The sequence below is a fragment of the Equus asinus genome, chromosome 1, assembly GCF_041296235.1.
Source record: "Equus asinus isolate D_3611 breed Donkey chromosome 1, EquAss-T2T_v2, whole genome shotgun sequence".
In the NCBI taxonomy this organism is placed as follows: Eukaryota; Metazoa; Chordata; class Mammalia; order Perissodactyla; family Equidae; genus Equus; species Equus asinus.
The window spans coordinates 208,183,961-208,210,622 of NC_091790.1; the positions used below are offsets into that span (position 1 = coordinate 208,183,961).

Genomic DNA, 26,662 nt, shown 5'->3' on the forward strand with positions numbered 1-26,662 from the left:
GCTGCAACGAGGGCATGAAAAGAAGCACATAATACTTCTCTGAAGACCGAGGATGAGAGGAGAGAGATGTGCTCACAAGCAGATCCTCAAGGTCCTCCTGAACAGAAGCAAACTTTGCCTTCACACAAATATGAAGAGGGGCGACACCCAGATGTTATCACATGAACTTCTTGAGTTGAGCTCTCCAAAAAGCAAGATATCCTCCAAACGACAGTGTGCCTTCACTGCTAGCAGACTCATTCTTTTCTTCAGTAGCAGGAACTGAACCTTTCTACCCCACGTGCATTCTGCAGCTGGGCCACTGAGTCAATCCAGGTTGACACTTCCTCACTCATCTGCTTTCTTCTAAAGAGGAAGGAGCAATGTTGCTCTGTCTTTCCATTTCTTTTCTCATCATCAAAAAAGTGGAGGGCCTCGGCACTGCGCTCCCCTCTGAGGGAGACCGTCCCCTCCCACTGCACTGACACCTTCACAGGGACAAGTCCTCATTCTCATTCTGCGGAACACAGCAGACGACAACGTCTTCAGGATGCCTAAGTGATGAGGGCCTCTTTCCTACACTTTGCTTCTGAAACTTATCTGTCAGTTCAGTTCAGTAAAGAAAACTCTTCCCTTCCAAGTAACAATCAACACAGGACACAGAAGCGTCAGAGCTGCAAAACGATTCCCTTTTTCTTTCAGAGTTGGCTTTTAGCATTCCACTTCACACACGAGTCCCCAGTCACATGTGGTCTCCGCTGCCCCTTCGCCCAGCAGCCTTCGACCTCTGTGCAAGCATGGGGTGCCCCATCCATTCCCCACGTCTGCCTTCCTGTGCCCTCCGTTTCTGTCTTTCCCCCACAGACCTTGGCTTGATGCTTCCCCTCCCGCCCGTTCCACATTTAACGTGCCTGGTGGACACCTCCACAGCTGCTGCAGTCTCTGCCAGCCCATGTGGGGAATCAGCGCCTGCTCCCGAGCAGAGCAGGTGAGCACGGGGCTCCCCTCGTGGCCTCTTGGCCATCGGCTGGGACCCCGCAGGCCAGCGAGGCTTGGCGGGCCCCTCAGCCTGGCACCTGCCCAAAGCTGCTGGGCAAATGTGACCACTGCTGCCCATGACGCATCAGAACCTCAGCAGTGCCGGTTTCTGAGCTGTAGTGCAGCTTGACTGGAAAAGTCAGATGTGGCCGTTCATACCTGTTGCTGCGGGCAGGTCACCAGGCCCCAGTCAGGACCATCCCGCTGTGCCCCATCCACCTGGCCTCACCACAAAACCCACTGGCGGGCCTCAGTGACTCATCTGTGCCACAGGGCTGGAGTGAGAGGAACACCAACACACCTCATACGTAAGAAATCCTCTGATTCTCTAACTTTGTACCTTAGAAAAGAGTGCAGAATCCTTGTTGACTTTCACTTTTAATTTTTTAACAGATGTCTCACTCACCTGTAAATGAACACACATTTTCTTAGCAAGTGGGCTTTTTGAGCATTTCCAAAGCATCCTCATTTTCCATTGAAAAAGTACAACGTTCTTTCGACGTCCAAGGCTCAGTTATTCCTCTAACATTTACTTCTGTCTCTCTCTCTCGTTTTTTTTTTTTGGCTGAGGAAGATTAGCCCTGAGCTAATATCTGTGCCAATCTTCCTCCACTTTCTTTGTGGGTTGCCACCACAGCATGGCTTGATGAGTGGTGTGGGTCCATGCCCAGGATCCAAACCCATGAACTGGAGCCACCAAAGCAAAGCATGCCAACTTAACCACTACACCACAGGGCCAGCTCCTAATCAGTCTCTTGATCACAAAGCAAGTGCAATGAGCGCAAACAGGTCTCAGGCTACAGGCTAGCTGGTGACATGCACACACTCCATCCTGAGAGCATAGTCCAGCAGCTGTGTGGCATCCCACGAGAATGGAGAACAGAGGTGTGACCAAGGGTCGCAGGGCCAGACGGGATGGGGAACCTGTGTGCGTGTGGCTGAGGCTGCAGTGAAGCCTCCTTTCCTTCCACCTCACCAGCTGCCTCCTGGTTTCTGGATTCATTGCAGGCATAGCGCATGGCCACCAGCCCAGTCCCGCGGGTCACAGGACAGTGGTACTGACTCCATCTGGCACCGTGAAATTCAAGCCCCAGTGTTTCTTGTGGGTGCTGAAGTACAACTTCCTGTGGCAAAGTCTGACTTTGGATTCAAGCCTGCTGGGCCCCATCCTGCCTTGTGCCTGGTGTGCAGGCTCTGCACCTTGGCCTCCCACACCATCCCTCCGTGGGCCACTGTTTCTCCCCTGCCAGTCTGCCTGAGAGCCATGCTAGTCCCTGAAGCCCGCCCAAGGCCAGCTTCTCCACTCACCACGAGCCTTGTCTGACGACGCCCCTCCCCTCGGCGCCCAGGCGCTGTGTCCACTTCTCTGACACCCAGGCTAGGCTCCTCTTGGGCAGGGCCCTGTCCTCGGGTGTTGACATCAGCGTAGGACTAGCACGCACTCTGCCCAGGAGAGAACCTACTGGAGGGGACCAGGAGCACAAAGCACTGATGCCCGCTCGGGAGGAGCAGTTCAGAAGGTAGAATCAAGAACACACTACGGAGGATTCATCTCACTTCACCTGAGCGATTCCACTGTATTCTCCAAAGCAAACACACCTGCCCCCTTTACCAGACACCAGAGGCTGGGTAGCACGTAGTGCATCAGGGGCTCCAGGATCAAACACTCAGGCTTGGGGTCTGGCCGTCTGGGTCCCTAGCTCTGTGGCCCACACTTGACATGAGTGTTTTAAAAGCACTCCTGCATCGAGAGCCAGTCCTCACAACACACCCACAGGTCTCAGGGTCCAGAGCCCAGCCCTCAGCCAGCATCCGAGGGCAATGCCAAAAGAGAGGAGGCCTCTTCCTCCTCCATGTAGACAAGACAGTGTGTAAAACACAAAATCCAGAAGGCAATGCAGCAGAGAGAAGACTCGCTAACTCGGCAGAGACACTCGACAGGTGAAGGTGAGAAAAGAGAGGGCCGGGCTCTGGACGTGAGAACTTCACGGAAAGTCACCAAGTTCTCTGAATAAGGAGATGCCTGTTATCTGAGACAACACGCGGAACCTCTCCAGCAAGCCAAAAGAGACAATGGCTGCCGGACACCAAGTGTTAGAGGCTTTGATCAGACAACAGTCCGCCAGACGACACTAAGATGAAAGGGATCCACACCAGTAAGGACAGGCCACATCCCGGTCAGTGAGTGAGTCAAACACACCACCCGCAGAAGTCCAGTGCTGAAAGTGCAACCTCTGCAGTGCCAGGAGAGGGGAAGGCTGTAGAAAGAGCCAACCAAGGGGCAGGAAGGAAACAAATCGGGACACGAAGGTCACCCCCAGCAGTAAGTCCTGGGAAACCCAAAAGGTGATGAGGCAGGAGCTCTACAAGCGGGAGGTGAAGCAAAGGTGGATGCCTTTTTAAAAGATGATTAACCCCATTTTCTCCGAAAGGAGAAATGAAAAAAACTGATTAGAAATAGACTATTTCAGAACAAACTACCAAGGAAATGAAGAGTGAAAAAAGGATTTTTCTGCTTTGCCCAATCTGACCAGATGACCTGGCCACATAGATTAAATGTAACTACCAGTCATTTCTATACACTTTGGAGTGTAGTAAGCACCTCTTTGTGCAAGACCTGCTTAATTTTAATATTCACTAATACCCTATGGTCATGCCCAAGTTCATAAATTAAGCAGAATCCCCAGAAAAGTATCACCTAGTACAATGAACAGATTCTGAATAACGAAAATCAGGTGCATGCACCCTTCAGGATGCAGACCACATGACACTGATGGGGACTAAGGTGGCATTAACTCTATGCCTGCTCACCCTTCAGGATGCAGACCATGTGACGCTGATGGGGACTAGGGTGGCATTAACTGTATGCCCGTTCACCCTTCAGGATGCAGACCACGTGACGCTGATGGGGACTAGGGTGGCATTAACTGTATGCCCGTTCACCCTTCAGGATACAGACCACGTGACGCTGATGGGGACTAGGGTGGCATTAACTGTATGCCCGTTCACCCTTCAGGATGCAGACCACGTGACGTTGATGGGAACTAAGGTGGCATTAACTGTATACCCGCTCACCCTTCAGGATGCAGACCACGTGACATTGATGGGGACTAAGGTGGCATTAACTCTATGCCCGTTCACCCTTCAGGATGCAGACCACGTGACGTTGATGGGGACTAAGCTGGCATTAACTGTATGCCCGTTCACCCTTCAGGATGCAGACCACGTGACGCTGATGGGGACTAAGGTGGCATTAACTCTATGCCTGCCCACCCTTCAGGATGCAGACCATGTGACATTGATGGAGAGTAAGGTGGCATTAACTGTATGCCTATTCATTAGGTTTGTATCGTTTTGTATAAAATGGCAAAATAAATGCCCTTTAAATTCCATCACCAGGATTGTGTCTCCATTAATAAGAACGAGAAATGGCAACAGTGTTGTGTCATTAAGGCCCAGAAGGAACCAAATGCAACTCACTGGATGTGCAGGCAGCTGAAACACGCAGGTGGCGCAGGACACAGCGCATACCAATGGTAGCGTGCTGATGACACATGCAGCTACACCGCCATGGATGCCCAAACCGGGTTTGCCCAACAACACCGTTAGGTAGCTTGCGACACTATTAAGATTCCACGACATCTTTTAAAACCAGAAACCATAAAGAATTCATTCTGGGTTCACAATTCTGCCTTGTTAACAGGAGCTGGTCTGCCACTCGTGTGGACTCTGCACTCAGCGAGAGGTGGCATCTCCACAACTTCCTAATCTTTTCCCTGTACAGCATCAGGCACATTCATAACATCATAAAATTATTCAAAATATAAAAGGAACTAATTTTTTTAAACTGTTATCCATTTCTCACACATACAACAAGCAGGAAACACTCTGGCTCACACAGCTATGATGGTGAATATAAGTGCATTGGTACAATTTAGCAAATTCAGGTATTTAAAAAGTTGTTGATATGATGCTCAAACATACATTTTATGTGTAATTTCCCCCTTGGTCTAGCACTTTAGTACATGACATGAACACATTTAAAATGATCCCGAAACTAGATTTCAAGTAATCAACCTCATTTTCCCAGAAAGCAATAAAATAAATGAAAGGCCATTGTCAGTGACTCAGTGAGCACATTATCATGATTTCAAAAAGATAAAAAGACTTCATTCCACTTTAGTCCATTCATAGCATCCTTAAGTTCCAGGAAATCCAATTTTGAAAGTATTGGTTCCCAGTACTGGGATGAGTTGCCAATTGTGGAACAATTGTTAATGCATTTCTGCATTAAAACTGGCAACCAATTTGGTCTTAAATATGTTCAATAATCTCTTATGTTGGGGCACTAGGACTGTAAAATGGATGCTGTGGAGGGAAGGAGAGAGCTTGTGACCAGGAGGGGTCGGAGCCATTAATACACAACTTCCACTCCTTTTCTGGGGCAGAGCGTTTAGAATGAAATCTGCTGGCTTCCTGTGCCAGGACTACATTGAGCCGCTCAGCTGCAGTAATGACATTTTACTACTCTGCACATTACACCCCAAGCCCAGAATGCCTGACCATGAAACATGGCAGCCGTGGAGCCGGAGATCTGAATCTCCACAGCTTAAGTCTGTCAGAGTTCTAGAGTGCAGTACAACTCCGCAAGGAATTCTCTACCTAAAAATACTTGGCCCCCAAAATCACTCTTTTCAGCAAATAATAGTTACTAGGGGCACCAAGATATCCTGCAAGTAAAAGCCAGCAGCAACTAAAACAGATGAGACCAATAGTTTATCCCATTAAATAGGGGAGAACAGCCATTTTCACGCCTTGTTTACTATCACTGGATAAAGAAACTTTAAGTTAATAGGATGCCAATACAGTGACATCTTAATTAACAAAAACTAAATATTCTAATCTCTAAGTCAACCAGAATATCTGGCTGCATTTTACATTGGAAAAAAAGACGTAAAATTCATTTAAAACCAGTTCACATATTTAGCAATACACAGGATTGGCTCAAACGCAGAGCTGTCTCTGCTGTGTCTGGTGAGCGCACATCCAGCCACGTCTCTTACAAATGGCAACAACACACAGAGTCCTAACCACCGAGACGCACTGAAGTCATGGAACCAGGAAGCCAAGGTCCAGCTCTACTGCCTGCATTGTCCTTGGGAGGCAGAAAGACTGTACAGAGCATTTTACAAAAGTTTTCAGTACGCTAAAAACAGAAATTTGAAGTTGAGGAAAATGCAAACTTTGTATCCACCGCCACATTCTGTTCTTTCCCATCCCTGTTGGTCAAGCTTTGTGTCTTTCATTCAGGGACAAACACCAATCACACGACACAGACCCCTCAACAGGTGTCAGAGTGTGAGCAAGAGTGACGGGGGCTGGGGATCTAAAAGCCAAGCTCTAAGTAAGTGGCCGTTTCTATTCAGACCTTCCCTCCTGTGCTGTCTCGGTCGCTGATGGACAGAAGTAAAGCCAGTATGTGCTTCTTGCCTGGTACAAAATGGAAAACATCAAAGCAAAATCACATTTGTTCTGTCCACATGGGGGTCACTGCAGACCTCACTCTTGCGAACGTCAGCCTTTTTGTCTCAGACAGACCGTGAGGTCATCATCTCCCACTGAAGCCTGGCCATGTTTCACAGCCATGGTGAGGCCCTGGCCATGTGAACTGACCCTGCTACCCCCTCGCTGTCTCCCCCATAAAAATGGGGATCCTGGGGAGACTCTACCTCCTTCCAGGCTGTCCTGAACCTCTTGCCTTTCTCTCCCCTGCCTGGGGTGCGTGTGCCTGTGTGTTTGTCTCAAGTTGCCTTACCTGCCGCCTCCACAGCCTCCGCAGTGGTCACGTTCAGGACGTTGGCACTCACTTTGAAGGTCACTGCTGGTCCCACAACACTGGAAGAGATCATTGAGAAGAAGTTCAGACCAAACTCAGCAGACGGTGATGCTTCTCTGAATGCTACAAGGAAAACACTGATATGTTTACAGAACACGCACACCCAAGGCCACCCTTGCTCCACATGTGACCTCAGCCAGGTTTTGGTTTTCCTGGATACCGTGACTATTTGTTCCCACGTTCCAATAATTCCATCGACAGGCTCTGCTTTTCTAACACACACACTCGACAATGTTCTTATAAAAACTCAAATCAATCCCCATAACCCAACAATAACAAGCAGATATTCTTGCAAGGGAAAAACAACAATCGTTATGGAAACAGATTTTAGTATTTGGCTCCCAAGAGAGCAGAACAAATCAAAAGCAGAAAGGAAAAAGACGGGCGTTTTTAAAATTCTCCCGACAGGAACCATTTAAAAATCTTACCAAAGTTGTTAAGAACTATTCAGTATAAAAATAACTGGCAAAGAATTGCCAGACAGAAATTATCACAGTTTTTCAAAGCTTTTTGAATACTATATTGAACACGATTTTGAAAAATACATCATTTTTTAAATAATTTGATTCATCTGAAGGGGGAGGGGGAGGAAGTCAGGATCACCTTCTCCAGGACTTCTCTCCTAGTTCCTCAGTCTCCCGGCTCCATCATCTGTCCAGACACTTTTCAAAAACATCATTCCTTCCCATTTCCCATTTTTATTTTTACTTTTTTTTTTTTTTTTTGGTGAGGCAGATGGGCCCTGAGCTAACATCTGTTGCCAATCTTCCTCTTTTTGCTTGAGGAACAGTGTCCCTGAGCTAACATCTGTGCCAATCTTCCTCTATTTTGTATGTGGGACACCTCCACAGCATGGCTTGATGAGCAGTGTGCAGGTCTGCGTGCAGGATCTGAACCAGCAAACCACAGGCCTCCGAAGCAGAGCGTGTGAACTTAACCACTAGGCCACTGGGCCAGCCCCCTCGCCCCATTTCCCATTTTTTAAATTTCTCCCTCCTGTACATGAAGGCACTCAGTCCAGAGCTGGTGTCATGTAGAGAGAAGAAATGAAAACAGCAGCTCTTGAGGAGGTGGCACGTTCTCAGCCACACATACAACACGCTGTCTTTGCCCCCAGGACAGATACTGCTCTGCAGAGCAGAGGTCTCTGCGGGCCCAGAGCTGTCAGAACGCATCTGGCGGGAGAGCTGCTCTCCTGGGGATCACTGGAGGATCCCACCGCTCCCTGTGGACAGGCTCTTAGGTTCCACGTCCTCCCCTCGGTCCAGGGGCTGAGCTCTCCTTGCTCATGCCATAGAATCTGATCAACATGCGTGGATTCAACTACCAATAATAATGCCATTAAGAGCAAAACAACCACTTCTGTCATTTGTTAAGCTTCTACCTGTGTGTACAGGAGCTTCCACCTGTGCGCAGGAGCCTCACATATATTATGTTTAATCCTTCCAGTGTTCCTGAAAATCAAGTGCCTTCACTGCCATTTTAATGATCAGTAAACTGAAGATCCAAGGGCTTTCAACAGTCCCCTCCAGAGAAATCCAGTTAGTAAGTCACAGACAACGCCCACCCTACACCTCTCCAGATCCCTCACCAAGCTGCCTACCTTACCTGCAGGATCCAAAGTTCCCGCATGTTGTGACCGGGCCCTATCCCACCCACTATTCCTCCTATCTGCCTATTGCCCATTTCAGTGTTTATGATAAAATCACCTTTAAAAGGCACTAATAAGAAGAACGATGTAAAGAAAAGTACATAAGAGTGAGAGTCAACTGAATAATGAGACCATGCTCAAGAAGAGTTACATAAAAATTAAAATGACTATCTCAAAAATAGTAGCAACATAGCTAGTGGGAGTGAAATTACCATATCAAAAATCTGCCAGCTCCTTTGCATCTAACTTCTCACCTCCCTTCCTTCCCAACACTCACTCATCCAGGGCTGAGCCTACTGCTTCTTGGTCTTCGTGATTTCAGATCAAGTCTTCTTCCTTTGAACCTGACGAGTTTTCGTGGATTCAGATGTCATCTCCACTCAGGACACCTTGGTCTCAGCTTCTGGTCCTGTTCCTCATGGGAGTTTCGGGCTCATTTCCCTGGCCGGATGGCCCGCTGTGCAAGCCCTTTGTAAATGTAAAATGCTGCCGTTGTAAGTCAGTGTAATTATCATTCCAACACCATTGTCATTGGATATTCTATGTAGAAGCATTAGCATCAGCTCAACGAGATGTCCTTGAACCAGCTCCTGCCACCGTGTCCACAGCTCTGCCCAACAAGGAGGTTCCAGCCAATGGACATTCCCTTTGGCTTCTTTGTACAAGAAATGTCCAGTCACCAGGTTCTGCTGAAACTCCTTGAAAATACCATCGTTTCCATGCTCCCTTCTCAGTCCCCACTGTGACGGTTCTAGCCTGACTCATGTCACGGCAGAGCCAAGTCAGCCCCATGTCCTGCACGTGGCAACCAGGAAACTGTCCTTAGGAACCACCGCATCGCCGACCCTCTGAGCAGTGGCTGCACTCTTTGCTAACATCAAGTTTAACACCCTCTGTCATCTCTGCAGGCCCTTCCATCTGAAGTGACCTGGCCAAACCACTTCCAACCGGATGAGGTTGGCTTCTCCTGGCCCATGGAGCAATGGTTATTCCTGCCTCTCTGCCTTCACGCAACTTGACTTTCCTGCCACCTGTTTTCTCTCCCCATGGTGAGAATTAGGTTCCACATGTCTCTCAGAGCCCCCTCAGCTCTGGCTTCGCCCATGAGCACCCTGACAGCGGCAGACCCTCCGTTTCTCCAATAGCTTCCAGCAAGTGTGGTGTGCACCTGACATCTAGCACTTAAGTTGCATGTTAATTATTTTACAGATTATTCATAGCTTCCCAAGGGGATGACTGGCTCTTCAAGGGCACGCATGACATTTCCTGCTAGTGCCTTTCACACACGGTGGATGCTGGATTCACATTTGTGACTGAATCACGCATCTGAGCACAACTGTTTCTAAAATTAAGAGAGGGTCTTATTAACACGAGCAGTACTCCTCCGCCATCGAAACAGCACTAATGACAGATGTTAGCAACAGGACTTCAGGTTACATGTAGTTTCTGTGACATTTCTAATCTAAACTACATCTAAAGAGTTCCTGGCAGGGGGATTCCCTAAACTGAAATCTTCCCTCAGGTGCCAAAAGTTTTCTCTAAAGACCACATGGACTTTCCTGGTTTTTCAGAGTTCACAGGCCCAGCACACCTGTGTCATAAGACTGTGGTTCATCTGCCACCCCATCTTGTTGGACTCGCAGGAGAGGCAGACGAGCACATGGACTTCCTTCCTTTCAGGATGCTACTTGTGGCCGCCTACTCATTAAGGGACACGTACCTGGAATGCACCTAGTGACAGGAAAACATGCCTAGTGATGGCAAGCACTCACTGAGTGTTGGCTCTGTCATCACCAAGACTCCTACTACACCCGCAAGTGTGAAGCCCCCATGCTGCCTGGCACTGGCCCAGGCACTGGGCGCGTGCTACTTCTTGGGCTCACCAGAATCCAGCGAGAGATGAATCACCCAATTTTACAGAGCGGATTGAGAGATGAGTAGCAATCCGACCCGCTGCATAACTTCTCAGGATGTGAACGTGGACACGCACTTTCCCTAACACCTGCTTTGATGTGTGATGATGTGAAAGTCTCTTTGGAGAGGTCTCAACTACAAGTCTACATCTGGGGTCACTGTTTGTCACCTGTGCTGAGCCTTTCAGAAGCCTGAGCTTTCAGCCACAGCCTTGGAGTAGAGATGCTCCGCAAATAAACATCTCAGCGAGCACAGCGAGACCCAGGGACTGCGGCCTGCCGTGGACCCACCGTCAGGAAGTGTCATATCCCCAAACTAAACGAGGATGCATTTGATAAACATTTACAAGAGCGCGCTGAGGGGTGACTCAACCTCACACAGGGGAAGCACCACACACAGAGTCTGCAAGAACCTACAGCTCTACAGTGGGGTCAAGGTGCAACTCATTTTCTTCTTTCCTTCTTTGCTTTGTGATCCTTGGAGCTAACATTGAGTCTGTCTCTATATTGCAATAAACAGTGTTGCTGCTGAGCATGGAGGTGTCTGCAAACAGTGGGTGGAGAGAGATCATTTCATGGCTGTCCTGAAGGACTCTGGGTGTTGGAGGTTTCTCCGTTCCGGACAGCATCTTGGTCCAGATGTTCAAGTTGGACACAGGGCTGGACGTGCAGGCTGAAGGCCCAGGGAAAAACAGGCTGACAAGAAGAAGAAAGATTGCCTCATTGTGTTGGGAAAATATTCAGTATGTTAGATGTAGGCATACACTTAATGCAGTATTAAGGAATAGTCTCTGGGAATTTCGAGCATGAGATTTTACAGGCTGCATGAGGGCAAACATGCTGAATGCTTCTCCCCTCATTTGCTGGATTCTTCCCCAGTCAAGGTAACCAGGACGTGGAGAAGACTCCCAATGCCAGATGCACCATCTCCCTTAACGACCTGCTGAATATATCACCTGAAATTTATAGACGAATCACTCCCTTTCTTGGATGTCAGTGCCTCTGCTACTAATTTTTTAATTTCCATTGCATTGCCTTCAGCCATAAAGCATTTTTACCTATTGCAAACTGTGACCCTGTCTCTTCTGTTCTGTCTACAGGGATGAGGAAATGGCAAGATTTGTGCAGAAAGGGACTTCGTGGTCGATTGCTGAGGGAATGCCTCGCCTACCTGCCCTCTTGGCAAATGCCCACTACCGAGGTGGATGGACGCAGCACACAGAAGGTGATTCTCCCTTCCAAATGGACGAAGCACTTTGGGGCAACAGAGTCACAAGAAGGTGGGTCAGTGGATGGGCCTGTCCGCACACCTGCCCCAGCCTGCTCATGCAGTACTCTGGGGTGAGGGCCTGCGGGAGAGCTCTGAAATCCCTGAGGAATGGCGACTCCAGCTGCAGGCACTTCGGCAGTTCCTCTCCTGGGCTTCTAGGGCTGCCACATTCCATGGGAAGTGGGCCCAGGAGCAGATGTGGTCTGCCTTACCCACTAGTGGAAGGGGACTCCGGAGGCAGGCGGAAGCCTGGGGCCGGCTCAGACGTCTGGTACTGGGGCCACTCCATGGCTCAGGGCCAGCACACAAGATGCTCAATTAAAATTCACAGAATGAGATAAGTGACTTTATGGTGAGAGAGAAAGCATGAAAGTGACAGGAAACATGCTGAACAGCCCAGAACAGTTCCTGCTGTGCCAGGGACAGGGGTGGGAAGCCCAGCTGGAACAGACCCAGGGGTTACACTATGCCAGCTGGTGCCCATCATCTGTAGGACTCCAACATAGGTATTCCTTGGGTATAGAGTGTTTTGACCAGTCTTTTTAAATGCAAGGTATTAAAGGGCAATAAAAAGAATGAACTCTGAGCCAATGGCGTGCCCTAGAACCTTGCCGTCATACCAGTCACTGAAGGCAGGAACTGGCTAAGGCAAGTTTACCGCAGGCTCTGCCGATGGTGCAGCAGTGGCATTGCACCACGAGCATGGTCCCCACAGAGCATCCCCATGGACAGTGCCCCGTTCTAGAACGCATTCACTAGGTGAATGAGCAGGAGGCGAGGACGCAGACACATACACAGCAATCTCCTGTGAGGTGTAGGGTGGCAGACTACAGAAATGCTGTGTTCACTACACCACACGTGCCTTTGCCCAGTCCCAGCACAGCCCTGGAGGCACGAGGCTGTGGGGCCGACGTTCTGGGAGAGACAGTAGACACGGTCAGATGACTCCTGCCTAGACCAACCCCACAGATGGAACCAGGGCACTTCACAGAACTGACAGGGCCACCACTGATGACACACAGGATGTCACAGGCAGGTCATGTGACCCTGCAGCTTCCCAGTCCCTGGGCCGGCATCTGTGGTCCTTGTGGGTGGACACCCAGACCCACCACCTCCTTGAGTCTAGAAGCCCTGGGTGTGCTCAGAAAACGGTAATCCTCGATTCGGTGGAAATGGTAGCCCTGAAAGTTCTCACTGGCTCAGCAAGAGCCCTCAGCCTCAGGAGCTCTTGGCACCTCCAGGCCAGTTGTGGAGGAAAGAGGTGGAATAGGAATGCGCTCAGAGCCCACACTTGGACCCCACGTCACACCAGAGAGCAAGGAAGTGGAGGAGGATCCTCAGCCAGCTCCACAGGGACTGGAAGGGAGGGTGGGTCCGACACAGGTGGGAGGACAGGTGAGGGATGGAAATGCAGGGGTGATGTAGGGACAGAGAACCTGATTCCACCCTTCCCGGCACAGGGCTCCAGCAGGGACACAGGAAGTGGAGGTCTCCCTGCAGGTGGCCAGTCCTACTGCGTACCCCCACCCCCTGCCATGGGCCACAAAGGTATGATGATCCCACCCAGTACCTCTGACTTTCCACGGCCTCCCCTCCTCAAAGCCTTCCTCCTCCCAGAATCCCACCCCAGCCCCAGCGCCCACCCTTGGCCTCACTCACTGTCTGTGCTAAGGTTCGACACAAGCACACTGCTCTTATAGACATATTTCAAGAGTGTAACTCATTTCTACCCAACTACATCAAGACTTCTGGGGCACAGAGACCATTGCATGAACCCCCGCTCCCTCCCACGGAAAGACAGAGGAAAAGAGGTGTTCTCTCGGGAGCCTAGAACCGGCAGGACCGTGAGCCCTCCTGAAGCCTGCCTGCAGGCACTGGACATCTGGATGCCCGAATGCACAGAATAAACACATGCACGCACGAGCCCAGGTGACGAGGCCCCACTGTGGCTCACTCTCTCCACAGGTCTCACCCCGAGATAGTGCTCCCCATCTTCCTTCACTGATCCCCTAACGGAAAGTTAAAGATGTTCAGTCCCTCATAGTTTCTGACCACGACATGTCAGTACCACAGATGCACCATGCCCTGCTTCCGTGCAGTGGCTCCTCACAGGGCGACGGACGGTCATAAAATCCAGGATTTCTGCCCCCACATGCCTGTGTACTCCCCTTGGAGGCAATATCGGCCCTGCTGGGAGGGCATGCTCTAGACCCTTCCCGTGTCCTGCCCTGGCGCCAAGGCCCCTCAGGAGGGGTTGGATGTGGGTACACAGACAGGACTCTTGTTCCTGCATGGACAGCTGGTGATGGAGTAGGTGAGGGGAGAACCCCTAGGATGTGCTTCTGATCTCACTTGTCAACTCTTCAGTCTTACCTTAACTTGGGGCAAGAAAGTCTTCCTCCAGGCCCCACACAGCAAAGGTTAACGCTGCAGGCCTGAGACTGCTGTCCCCAGAAAGCCTGCACACAGGGCTGGCCCTGGGCTGGCAGCTGGGAACTTACACACCAGGAGGACACCCACCCTTCGGTAATGGATGAGAAGGGCTCCCCACACCCAAACTGTCCCAACCTTCCCTAATTGATAAGAGGGGCTCCCCATGCCCAAAAGCCTAAGGCAGTGTAGGGTCTGAATGAGGCTACCGGGGTGGGAGTAAGGTCCCAGTCATTTCTACCGTCTTCCTCCTAAGACCCTGTGGCCTTGGCTGTCCTCACCATCTTGGTCACCAATCCAGTCCTCCATAAATTTGGGGAAAACTGTGTAAGCCCCATGTGCATGATGCTGGCATAGAAAGAGGAATTTCTGTTTAAGGAGGAAATAAAAACAAAACAGAGTCTCTGAGAAGCAAACATAGCATCTAGCAGAGCTTGTAGGGAGAAGACAAGTCCCTCTTTTATTTTCTTTTTCAGAAAGTCAGTTATTGATAAGCGACTGGAGTCTGTCCTGCAGAGCAGGATATACCAACCCTACTGATACAAAGAATTGGGGTTTAGATTAGGAAACTCCTGAAGCAGACGCAAAGAAAGATGAACATCAGGTTACCAGGGAATAGCCAGGTTTCGCTTGGGAAAAGAGACTAATTTTGTTCGTTGACTTTCAGATCCTTATTCAGATTAAACCATTAATCACCCAAAACATACAGTGGTCCCATCCCATTGTTTGCGGGGTGACGCTCCATCCCGTCCCCACGAGCACTGGTTTAGGGAATGCCGTGCTCTGATGAAACACAGCCTAGTTCCTGCGAGCCTCTGGTCAGGCTTCCATCAACTAGTCAACACGCACCCTCGTGCTATGTCTTCTGTTAAAGGCATGTTATTTAATATATTGTCAGTTCATTAACACGGAACTCACGCCTACAGCGCTATAATTCACGTCTGAACCAGGCTTTTCTAACACATGTATTTTCTCTGAAAGGTACAGCCCAGCCTTCTTGCTCATAGGAACACTAGACAGTGCTACATTCGGGGCTGTTTCAAACAGTGGAATCACCAAAAATAGCACAAAGATGTGGAAATGCAGCACTACACAGACTGTGAAAAGAACCTTGTTTACAGAATGATCTGAAACAAGGAGGCAGGCATCGCCTCAACTTCAGCAGGGAACGTGCACATCCAGAAACTGAAATCTTTCACGGCTCTGCGCATGTCCTCAAGTGACCGTGACTATTGACTTTGGCATTACAGATAAACTTGCAAATATGGAATCCAGGAATAATGGGGATCAACCTTGTTTTGTAGCATTGGTGCTGAGCACATTCACATACATCGATGACCTCGCTATTTTCATCACATTTTATAACGTAATATTGTAGAGAGAACATGGGCATCAGAGTTAAAGGGGCTTGTAACCCAACTGTGTATTGTCCTTCCTTGCTGTGTGGTTTTAGCACATCACATTCTTTGACCTGTAAAGTAGCGATAACGGTATGTGTCTTGGGAGGGTGTGGATGACTGGGCGGTGGAATATTTCTCTAAACTGAAGCTATTGTTCTCTGCCCCCATCAGTCCAGAGCAGCCTGTTCTCCCTCCGAGCTTTTCCACGAGATCCACTCTAAATCCTGGGCTGCCTGCATAGGTTCATGGCGTTCCTCCATGTCACACTGCTTCAATGCAGGAGACCAGCTGTCCTCCATCTGAAATGACTTGGTTGATACGGGGGAAGATCAGCTCGATTCTTTCCTGACCCCATGGCTTTAGGACATGGAGTTTATGATCAATCTATAAACAGTCACTACAGGCAGACCTGGAGAGGGTCATCAGTGCCTGGCACATCCTATAGCAAGGTGCTTTTGCTGTGACAGCACGTGTCACTTGAGTCATCGTTCCTGTAAGACCATCAACTTTCTTTTTTTTTTTTCTTTTTTTTTTTTAAAGATTTTATTTTTTCCTTTTTCTCCCCAAAGCCCCCGGGTACATAGTTGTGTATTCTTCGTTGTGGGTTCTTCTAGTTGTGGCATGTGGGATGCTGCCTCAGCGTGGTCTGACGAGCAGTGCCATGTCCGCGCCCAGGATTTGAACTGACGAAACACTGGGCCGCCTGCAGCGGAGCGCGCGAACTTAACCACTCGGCCACGGGGCCAGCCCCAGGACCATCAACTTTCTGACCGTCAAATGCACCTATTGTGAGACGTGACTCCTATTTACAGTGGAAGGAATGCCAAAAGGTGGAACCCATCTACCCAGATGCACATCTTCCTTGCTCCAGTGAAAGGGAGTCTTCACAATCACATCTCGGCTTAGGAAATCTCACTGGGTGTGTGACTCTCAAAAAATGCTTTTACATGGCCCCCTATTAGGAAAAAAATACTCCACATTATCATTAGGAGTCGATTCCCAATCAAGCTGGAAATACTATGGAAAGATATATCCCTGTGATCTTGCAGAATGCATTGATTTAAAACTATCTTTAACCGATTTAAGCAAATCACACGTGCACACAGATAAGACAGCCTCTCATCACGCAAATTCCAGCTGTAGTTATCTGTCTTAAGTATAAGTCCAACTGGTCCTGGGCTCTCTAAAATTCAGTGTTTCTATAGACATTGACTATATATTGATAATTACTCATTTTCTTTTCCATGGTCACAGAACATGCTGACGAAGGTCGGAAGTAACTTCCAGCATTTTAACATTGATATGTTGCTTGTTTTCCAGAATTTCCGCTCCTATCACTTAAGTTTTATGAAACAAATGAGCCAGCCCTCCATTAACCAGAGTGTTGGGACTAAGAGTTCCGCCTAAATGATCTTTTCTTTAAATGAGGACTATTTAGAAATCTCTTTTTTCCCCTACTTTTGTCATTAAAATAATTTAAAAATACATATAATGTTCTTCCTTTATAATACCAATATACTGATATATGAATATTCCTAATAGTCATAGATCTCAAGGTCAACTTCTGAATATTACCGTTCATTGCATGATACTCTAATCATAGGAATTATTAGACATTGAACTCAGTCTGTACTCAGACCTGTATTTCAGTTGAGAGTGGGGAAGGCAAGCCAATCTCTGATGAAAGCTTATTTTTCTTATTGTTTAACACCATTTCCAAAACATAGAACACTGTAAAATTCCAGTCAATTGAGGGTTCCACTTAGTTTGGCTCATTTGGGTATTGTTTTTTCTATATAATAATAGGTTATCCATAACATACGATTATTTGTATCAAGTCAACCTTTAGGGTCTACAGTGAATATAACATATATGACCATAGTTTTCCTTATAAACACTGGCTAACCAGCAGCTAACTTTGTAGTCAGTTTAACAAACTCCTCAGGTTCAGCTTCCCTTGAATTTGGGGGAACATAAAGAAGAATGAGAAGGCACACTTGGCAACAGCAGATAGTTTTAAAGTTAATTATGTAACGTTGATGGTTTATAACTAAGGTAAAAGCAAATGCTGATCTTTTCAATTGATGCACTTTCTTGAGAGCTGTTTAGAAATAAAAGGAAGAAAAAGCCTTTGATAGAGTAATTAAAAAACTTTTTTATTAGCATGCTCTCCCTTGGCTTGACAGACTGATCTGTGCTTTGTCTATCTGCTGCCTGGATTTGGGATGAAGTTCATAACATGGATGGAAGGATGGATGGATAATATACATATATACATATTATATATATTATATATATATATATAGCCTATATTAATGCAAACATATTGAGACATTTTCTCAAAATCCTATCTATTGCTTAAGAATCTTTCCGCATTAACTTTTCTCCTGTAGTGGGCTATACATGTAGTGAATTGCTCTTCTGTACCTTACTCAGCGTCAGTTTAAGAAAAACAAAGTGCTAAATAAAGGTCTCAAAGTTACCAAACAAAATCAGAGTGATTTAGGAGACTTATTGTTTCTGGTTGAACATAAATTTGAGGCCATGTAAGAAGAGGAAGATTTCGTTATATGGACTACCTGCTTTTGAGGGGTTTCTTAAACCAGCCCCTTCAACTAGCCTTCAGGCTGAGGCACTAGAGACACACACGCTGCACCCAGCGCTGTAGCTGGCCTTCAGGGAGCACAAACCAGGAGAGTGTTCTAGTGTAGAGCTGAACAACATAATCGCGTCATTTAGACCCAAAGCAATTCTTCTGGCAATGCTCTCATTTTACAGATGAATAAATTGAAAAACATAGAGTTTTAAGAATGAGCCCCAAATAGTCCACTTTTAATATCAATGCCACCACTGAAGAGTAACTTCTTGAGTCTCCATTGAGAACTTTTTTGTAGGACACTGTAATCATCAGACAGTCTGTACACCGGCATTCACCAGTGTCCTTGCCTTACTCTGTCACTGGGCCAAGAATCATGTTGCTGACATTTTCTTTCCCTAAAACCGGTACCGCCCCTTAATTGTTTCCCTGGATCACTAGCCTCTTCCTAGTCTTTCTCCACAGCTGTCCTCAACTCTGGGGAAGCCCACAGGTTGGGCTAATCCAAGCTGCCAACAGAAAAACGAGCTCATGTCTGACTGCTACAGAATTCTCTGTGCATGCCTCATTCCAGCGATGTCATATTACAAAATTCTAGAATTCCAGGTAGATAGCAAAGTAATGCACATGCATATCCCAAAAGCTAACTTTCCAATACCATATTTTCTGCACAATTGTATATTCCTGCCTCCCAAACATTAGGCAATAACTTTCCAAAATATCTAACTTGAGGGCTTACACAGGAGGAAGGACTGGGAGAATCAGTTCCTACTTGAATGTGTGACGAAACAAAGACTTGCAAAGCTATTGCAAGATAATTTAACATGACATGAGGTTAACCAAGCCATAATTACTGATGATGCTTTATCTGCCTAAAGGGCTGAGCAATTGCTTTCCAGTGCAGTGTCTCTTATTTGCAATATGTTGTGCTTATGTGCAGCCTAGGGCTCCTTTCTGTCAGGGGATGCCTGCCTGGCACTCTTTTCCTCTCATGGGCATTTGGAAAAAAACAGATTATTCAATGTTTATGCTTTGCCTTTGAACTTTGAAAGTATCTGCTTAGTTTTTAATTCTCATAACATATTTTCCTGTTACTACTGACAGGTAGTGTGACCGGTCACAGGAACCCTGTGTTACACTGGGAGGGATGTGCTAGGCAACTGCCTGGGTCTGTCTAATGGAAAAGCAGAACGCCCTTGGTGCCTGGAGGACCAGGACTGCCTGAGATGTATCTTCTGTTGCAGCTGGACCTGCACAGTGCTTAAAGAGGAATGAATTAAACAAAAAGTAAGTAACTGAATTATTAGTAACAAACATTTAGAAACAAAAGTGACCACCTAAAAATTAGGACTAAGGCTTTTTCTTGAAACTTCAGAGAACTGGGCCCGATGGCCATTCAGTGCTGCAAGACGGGCAGCAAAGGCTGGACCGTGAGCTCCCTTCTCATGGGATGGGCCCTGGGCTTCCAGCCTGCCACGTCCCGGTCCCTGAGAACCTCCTGGGTGCTGAGCTCACTGTTTTTGTCTTAGTTTTATTTTTGTTTCTCTGGACACCCAGGCTGCCAAATTCCTGAGGGTACCTGCCTGGCATTTATACATATTCCAGTTTGTAATTCACAATGTGATGCAACAAACACTCGGGGGCCAGTTTCCACGGCAGGAAAGAGTTACTAGGCTCCCCAGTCAGGGTGATTTTGTATTCTTCTCCTGCCCTCATTACGGGTTAAGTTTCCACGTGTGAAAGGTGAAGACTTCCTGCAGGATGATGAATTCAGTCCCTATGGCTTCCCTGTAGAGATGGGTCCCGAATAAAGTGCCTGACTTGCCTGCTCCACAGCCTTGCTGACATCAGCATGTCTGCAACACCACTGACCCAAGAGAGAAAAGCAGAAGAGCAAAAGGATTTCCAGTTTGTTCTTGTGAGGAAAATAAGGGAGCTGAGCAGAGGTATCTCATATTGACAACACAGGCAATAAATAAAATATATATTTACCACAATGTTTGGTTTTATTTCAATACAAATCTTACTCTTTTCATGTGTTTACATGTTTCTTGGTTTAATTTGCCCAAGGTCTAATGGGAAGTAGAGAAAAACAGATGCAAACAGAGGTGCCTATATCCAGAGCCTACCAATTGACTGATTCATTCATTCACTGACTGAGCAAATCCTGAGCACCTCCTATCTGCCTAACACTGTTCCAGGCACTGAAAATAGATCATCGGGTGATACAGACACAGTCCTTGCCTTCAAGGACCTCACCACCTACTAGGAGAGAAAAAGATTCAACTCTACTAGATCAAGGGATCATTGTAAGGCAGCAGAGTCTCTTAGGGAGTGCCGAACTACTGGACCATCCGACCCTATGGACAGCAGATGCTAGCGTTGTCTTTCTACGTAGCAATGCAAACGACGGTAGAACAATGGTCCAAGCTGGCTTGGGTTGAATACTTACACAGCAGGCACTGGTCTAAGCCCTCTACTATGGGTTCTCTCCTAGGATCTTCACAGCAACCCTATCAGCCTCAGGACCAGCTATGTGATTGTGGGACTCAGTGCAAAATGGAAAACGCAGGGCCTCCTGTTAAAAAACTAATATTAAGAGTTTCAACACAGCAACAGCAGAGCATTGACCCAAGTGGGGGCCTCCTGAGAGCAAGGTCCTAGGTCACACCCCATGCCTCACCCTGACTATCCGCATTTAACAGGTGGGGAAACTGAGGTTTAGAAAGGTGAACTAACCTGACTCTTCTCCTAAGTTGTGATGTCAATACTGATGTCAAGGGGGCTCAATCAATACTTTAAACACTAATGTCTTCAAAGCATGGAGATTTGCTTAAAATGAGAAATGGCCATCTTTCACTCAAACAGAATTATTATTTGTGAATACACAGTGGTTCCTTCCTGCTGTCTCATCTTCACCCTAAAGACAAAGCTGAGGCTGTTTTGACAAATTGTGGCATTTCCTTGAAACACTGTATTTCAAGGAAAATCACTGTAGCTGTCACTAGAGAGGTGGCTGGACCTTGGCAATCTTGCAGTGTGTACACATGGCAAAGCCAGCATTCCTCCTCTAGGAAAAAAGGACTCCATCAGGCCCCTCCTCCTCTGCCCCTCTAAGGTAGCATCACTGAGCTAATCCTGAGCTGTGGTAGAGCAAGGTGACAGCATCCACCTGTGAGCACCAAAGCCTGCAGGCAGCAGACATACTAAAAGTAGGGTGCAAACAGCTCACACCGGCCCCTCCCCTAGGCCTCTGGGTTGTACCGTTGGAGGCTCTTAGCTGTGAGCAATGTTTATTTACCTTGAGCATAAGCTTTGCCACTGTGAATTTGCACTGCCTTGGCATGCACACCAAATTATCCAGGGTTTTGTAATCACTCGGGCCACAAAGCAAGCGAGAGGGGTCAACCCTGAGAGATAAAGGCCATTCTGACCCTTCTTCCTACTTCTACTTCCTATTAAATGTCTCCATAAATCACAGAGACAAGATAAGGGGGCAAACAATCACAATTGTGCCCCAGGAAACTGAAGCATGCTTTCCCAAAGTTTCCAAACTCCCATGGATCCTCTCACACATGGAGGGAGGTTGGTGGGGGTGGGCGAGGGTGTGGGGCACAGGGAGGAGGGGTGAGTGGCCTCGGCGTTGCCAGGACTCTTACAGGATGGAGCTGAGCTTGGGCATCTGCCCGACCCTCTGCATAGGAGACGATAATGAAAAGTGTCAGGATTGTGAATTCCCACTGCTGCATCTTCAGTGAGAGTCTTGAAAAACAAGAACACTGTATTTTCATCAATTCAGTAAATCCCACAGATGGGGAACTAAACTGCTTCTTATATCGTGAGAACACATGGAGACTGATCACAGAATTAGGCTGTCCTCCCGGATGCCCTCCGCTGATCCAAACCTTCACTGGGCTGATCCGGAGACTCAGCTGAAGCTCATTAGAAGCAGGGTTGACACTGGTCCCCACCTCGCTGTGGAGTCGGCGAGCTCGGAATGTCTTCTTTTGTACTGTAGGTCCGCGCAGCACCACCCAGCTGACTCAGAAGGCGGAGAGAGGCCTGAGCATCAATCAGGGCCGCCGTGGACAGCCACGATTAGATTATAAAATCATAGCTGGTCGTTGTGCCTCTGCTGGCGTAATTACATCAGCATGCTAATGCTGTTTTAATGGCTTCTAATGATGTAATAAGAAATAATGGAATTTACTTGACAGCTACATAACCATTAACAAAACATATTAAGCATAACTAGTACTTCCATAAAAATGCAGACAATCTCTGAAGGTGCCAGATCGCACAGAGGCCTCTCCTCCTCTCCTGGAACAATGAACAGCCCTGAGAACGTGCTCTAAATGAAGAGCCATGTGCTGCTCATGCAGTCGGCCCTGCCCGGGGCCTCCATTGCTTATGTCCGTCTGTCCAGCAGGCACACATCCTCAGTGTGTGCCATCACTGTGCTGGTCCTGGGGTGACCCACAGGACAACACGTACAGCTTGGGAGGGGTGAAGCTAACACCACACACGTGCACACACACACGCTAATTACAGACATTAACCAGCCAGGACTAAGGGCTTCAGAGGTGGCTTTGGCACCAAGAGGACCATACTTCAGCTTTGAAACGTGAACAGGATTAGGAGCAGGGAAGACTGAGGACACCCCTAGCCAGGCCAGGCCATGGGGAAGGTACTCTTGAGGGTTTGGCTCCCGCGAGCCCTGTGGACCCGATTCCCAAAGGCTTAAACAGAGGGCAGTGGTGTCAGGGTCTGCTCCGTGGGAAGTAAGAAGCCCCCAGGCTTCTGAGCAGGGAAGAGACTGAGAAGTGATGTTTACAGATCTCTGGTTTGGTACCCAGCTCAGCTGGCCAGCGCAGGACTGCCCTTCGGGGAGGCTGGAAAGCGCTCCTTGGATACCCCTCTGTGCCGGAATCACTCTCCAGACATGGACGCCATTTGCTTGCATGGGAACAAGGAATGAGGAGCTAACCGGAGGTGAAGGACCAGGGAGAGAGGGAGCCCAGCCAGCTTCACACTTAAATTAGCGTGTACCTGCAGGCCCTCTAGTCCGGCCACCCCCTCCCACCTGAAGCCCCCTCCCACTTGAAACCCCTCCAGTCCTGAAGCCCCCTCCCACCTGAAACCCCTCTAGTCCTGAAGCCCCCTCCCACCTGAAGATGCTCTGGTCCTGATGCCCTGCTCCCAGCATCCTGGCGGCTGACAGTCCTGCCACTGCTGAGACTCTTAAAGATGGATGAGGAATGGGAAAGATGATGGGATGGGGGAGAAAGTGAGGTAGCAGGTACGCAACATAGAACCCTGTGGGACATGGTGGGAGAAGATAGTAGCATCTCAGGGTACCAAGTTTGGGTCTAGGGCAAAACGTGCTTCTCAGTCTTGGAAACCCAGGTCGTGTTCTCTCCAGAAAGAGAGAAACCTCACACCTTCCTCGATAACAGCCAAAGAGTGTAAAACATTACCACCCACAGAAGCCCTGAAGATGCGAGCAGCAGTCCCATCTCTGTGTGAAAGAATCTCAGTCTTGTGGTGTGCAGTGGGCCTGTCTGCGTGGGCTCTGTGCTATTGAGGTGAGCAAGGACACAGGCGGTCACTTCAGCTTCCAGCCCTGCTGCAGTGCAGCTCCCTCCTGAGCTGTAGAACCTGGGTCGTACCCCCCAACCCTGGGGACAGTTCTGGGGATGGTGGGAGAGGAGAGGAATGAGGGGCAGAGATGGAGAGGGAAGGGCACCATTGTGGAACCAGAAGGCTCCCAGGCTGCTCCGTGGTGCTCCCAGCCCACCGCACTGCAGCTCCCATCTTATCTTGAGAATTTCCCCTCCAGCCCCACGTCCTGAACCCCACCATCTCCGCAGCATTGTGCCCAGGCTGTGAGGCAGGCCCTGGCTCTTGATGCACACACACCTCAGTTTACAACAAGAAGCGGTGGCAACGGGAGTGGTGAGGGGGGCCCCAGGAAACACGAGGCCTCCCTGGCCTGGGACCTCTGCCTTCTATGCTGCAGAGTCATCACGCGGGGTTTTGCCAAAGAAAAATAATGAAAAGTTAATAGACACAGTCCCGAAGGGCCTGAGGAAGTTTTACTCTAAAGCTGCTTCGGGTGATTACTGTTTTCTGGTCCAATGTCCTTCGTGACAGGCAGAGTTGAGATGACATTCCCCGATGCTCCAGCTACCCTGCTGCTCCTGGAAGCTTGTCCCGTGGGACCGACTCTTATTTAACACTGTCAGATTTCTCCTGCAACATCTTCAGGTTTAATGAAGAAGGCATTCACTCACCCACTGCCTCCCTCCTCTGCAGCACTCGCCCTGGCACCAACTGGTGGATTCCCAGGGCCTGTGGAAGCACCGGCCATACTCAATGTCTCCTACTTACGGAGGGAGTGGTGAGCCACGGATCCTCAGCTGTTGCTGGTGGGGCAGTTTGAGGGGACAGGCCTGTGCTGTGCCATCTCTCATACATTTAACACGTGCCCACGCTGTAGAGTCACCATGCTGGGTGCCTGGTGTGAATGTGTGTAGGGACTACTCTGGCCCCTGAGCTTAGCATCCGTAGTGAAGATGGAAGATGACTCACGATGTGTGGAATGCAGGGAAGGCATCCACAGAAGGCTGAAACAGGCCCATCAGGATGCTCAGGAAACCTCCCTCCCCTTTGAAAAGAAGAGTCAGCACCACCGGGTCAGGCTCGATTCTCTCTGTGCCTGTCCATGCAGAGGCTATGACATGGGCAAAGGGCCAGTTGACACCAGCCACAGTCAGTGGGAACAACGTGCCCATTCGGCTGCCATGTGGCCCACCACAGGGCCTCTGTTCATGGCTGAGTTCCTGAGTCCTACAGCCAAGACCCTTTCAGGGGATGGTATACAGACGGGCAGTACGGATGCACAGACCAGGTGTTGAATCTCACTTCGAAAGGAGTGCAATTTGACAAAGGACAATTCTAACAGACTCTTGAGGTGACAGGTGAAAGTAAAAGTCACTCTCATGGGGCTTATGTGCAGCTTAACTAGACACACAAATAAAGTATTTAAAAGTGGGTAACCCCCAGTCACACAGGTTCTTCTCCAAGGCTAAACCCCGCCCAGCATGGGGTACCACCCCTCACCTAGAAACCTCAGCAGCTCCCAAATCACTTGGGCCTCCACTCATGTCCCCTGTAATGTAATTTATTCTTCATGCAGCTGGAAACATGCTCTCCTGATAAAAATTCTTTGGTGGCTTCCCAGCACTCAGAAGAAACAGCACACTACTCGCAAGGATCTTCAGGCCTACCTGCCTCACGTGGACCATGCTGTCACCACCTGTCTCACAAGAGCCTTTCCACGCCCACCTGCCTCACGTGGACTGCACTGTGCCTGCCTGTCTCACATGGACTGGGCCATCCCCACCTGTCTCACGTGGACCAGGCCATCCTGTCTGTCTTATATGGATCACACCATCCCCACCTGCCTCACGTGGGCTGGACCGTCCCCATCTGTCTCAGGTGGACCAGGCCATCCTGTCTGTCTTGTGCGGACAGTGTCGTCCCATGTGCCTCATGTGGACCATGCTGTCCCTCCTGTTCATAAGCAGCGTGGCCACTGGGCAGCTACTTCAGCACCCCCAGCTAGGCAGGTCCTCCCTAGACCTCATGCAGCTTCCTCCCTCACTGCCATCATCCCTTCATCCCTTTGTTTCCAGGAGAACTAAGGCTGCCTAACCTTTCATAGCTCTGTCTATGAGTCTATTTTTGCTGAAAGGTCAGCTACACCCGAGCAGGGACCTTACCCACTTGCTCTCTGCTCGATCCTGGCACACAGCACGTAGCAGGCCCTCAGAGAATGAACAACTATCTCTATAGATGGTCACGTTCACCAGTGTGGAGTTGACACAAGGGCTTCATTAGCTGGAGGGGACAGTTTGGGCTGTGTGGGCCCCAAGGAGTCCGATAAGGGAACTGCAGATTATTACAACCAGGCCTTGGCCTTAGCCCCTCTGCCCCAACTTCTGGCTACTTCCTACTCAAAACAAAAGCTGATAAACTTTAAAACAAAATAATGGCAGTAGGAAAAAGAACTTGGAAAGCTCCACAGAGTAGCAAGACTCACAGACAGACAGACAAACTATCTTCAGGACCAATGGCCCCGCGGTGAGGAGCAGAGAGGCCCCAGCTCTTCGGGTGCCTGTAAGATCGCCCCCTCCCACCAAGGCACCCTGGACTGGAGGTATGGTGGAAGTGCCCCGGCCCCCCGAAGCTGAACAATTCTGTATTCCTGTGACATTCTCTACGCTTTCTTGTGTGTGTGTCTCTTCAGCCAGATTGCAATCTGCTTGGGTGGACTTGTCTTCCCTCTCTATCCCCTCTCAGTACTTACACAGCACTGACATCCCCATTCTACGACCCAGCATGCGCAGGAGGGCCCCCCCATGCTGCCAATGAAGTCACGGGGCCTCCCTCAGTGCACTGTGCTCAGACACTGCCTCATGGTTTGG

General features: G+C 48.8%; 1 protein-coding gene across 5 annotated transcripts in view; it reads right to left on the reverse strand.

Annotated features, from left to right (window-relative positions):
* PTPRN2 (protein tyrosine phosphatase receptor type N2) overlaps window positions 1-26,662 on the reverse strand; it is a 945,556-nt gene that overhangs the window by 496,787 nt on the left and 422,107 nt on the right. For all 5 annotated transcript variants that reach the window (XM_044747547.2, XM_070516905.1, XM_070516912.1 and 2 more), the window contains one exon: window positions 6,833-6,912. In XM_044747547.2, the coding sequence (XP_044603482.2) occupies window positions 6,833-6,912 (80 nt within the window). The remainder of the gene's footprint in view (window positions 1-6,832; window positions 6,913-26,662) is intronic.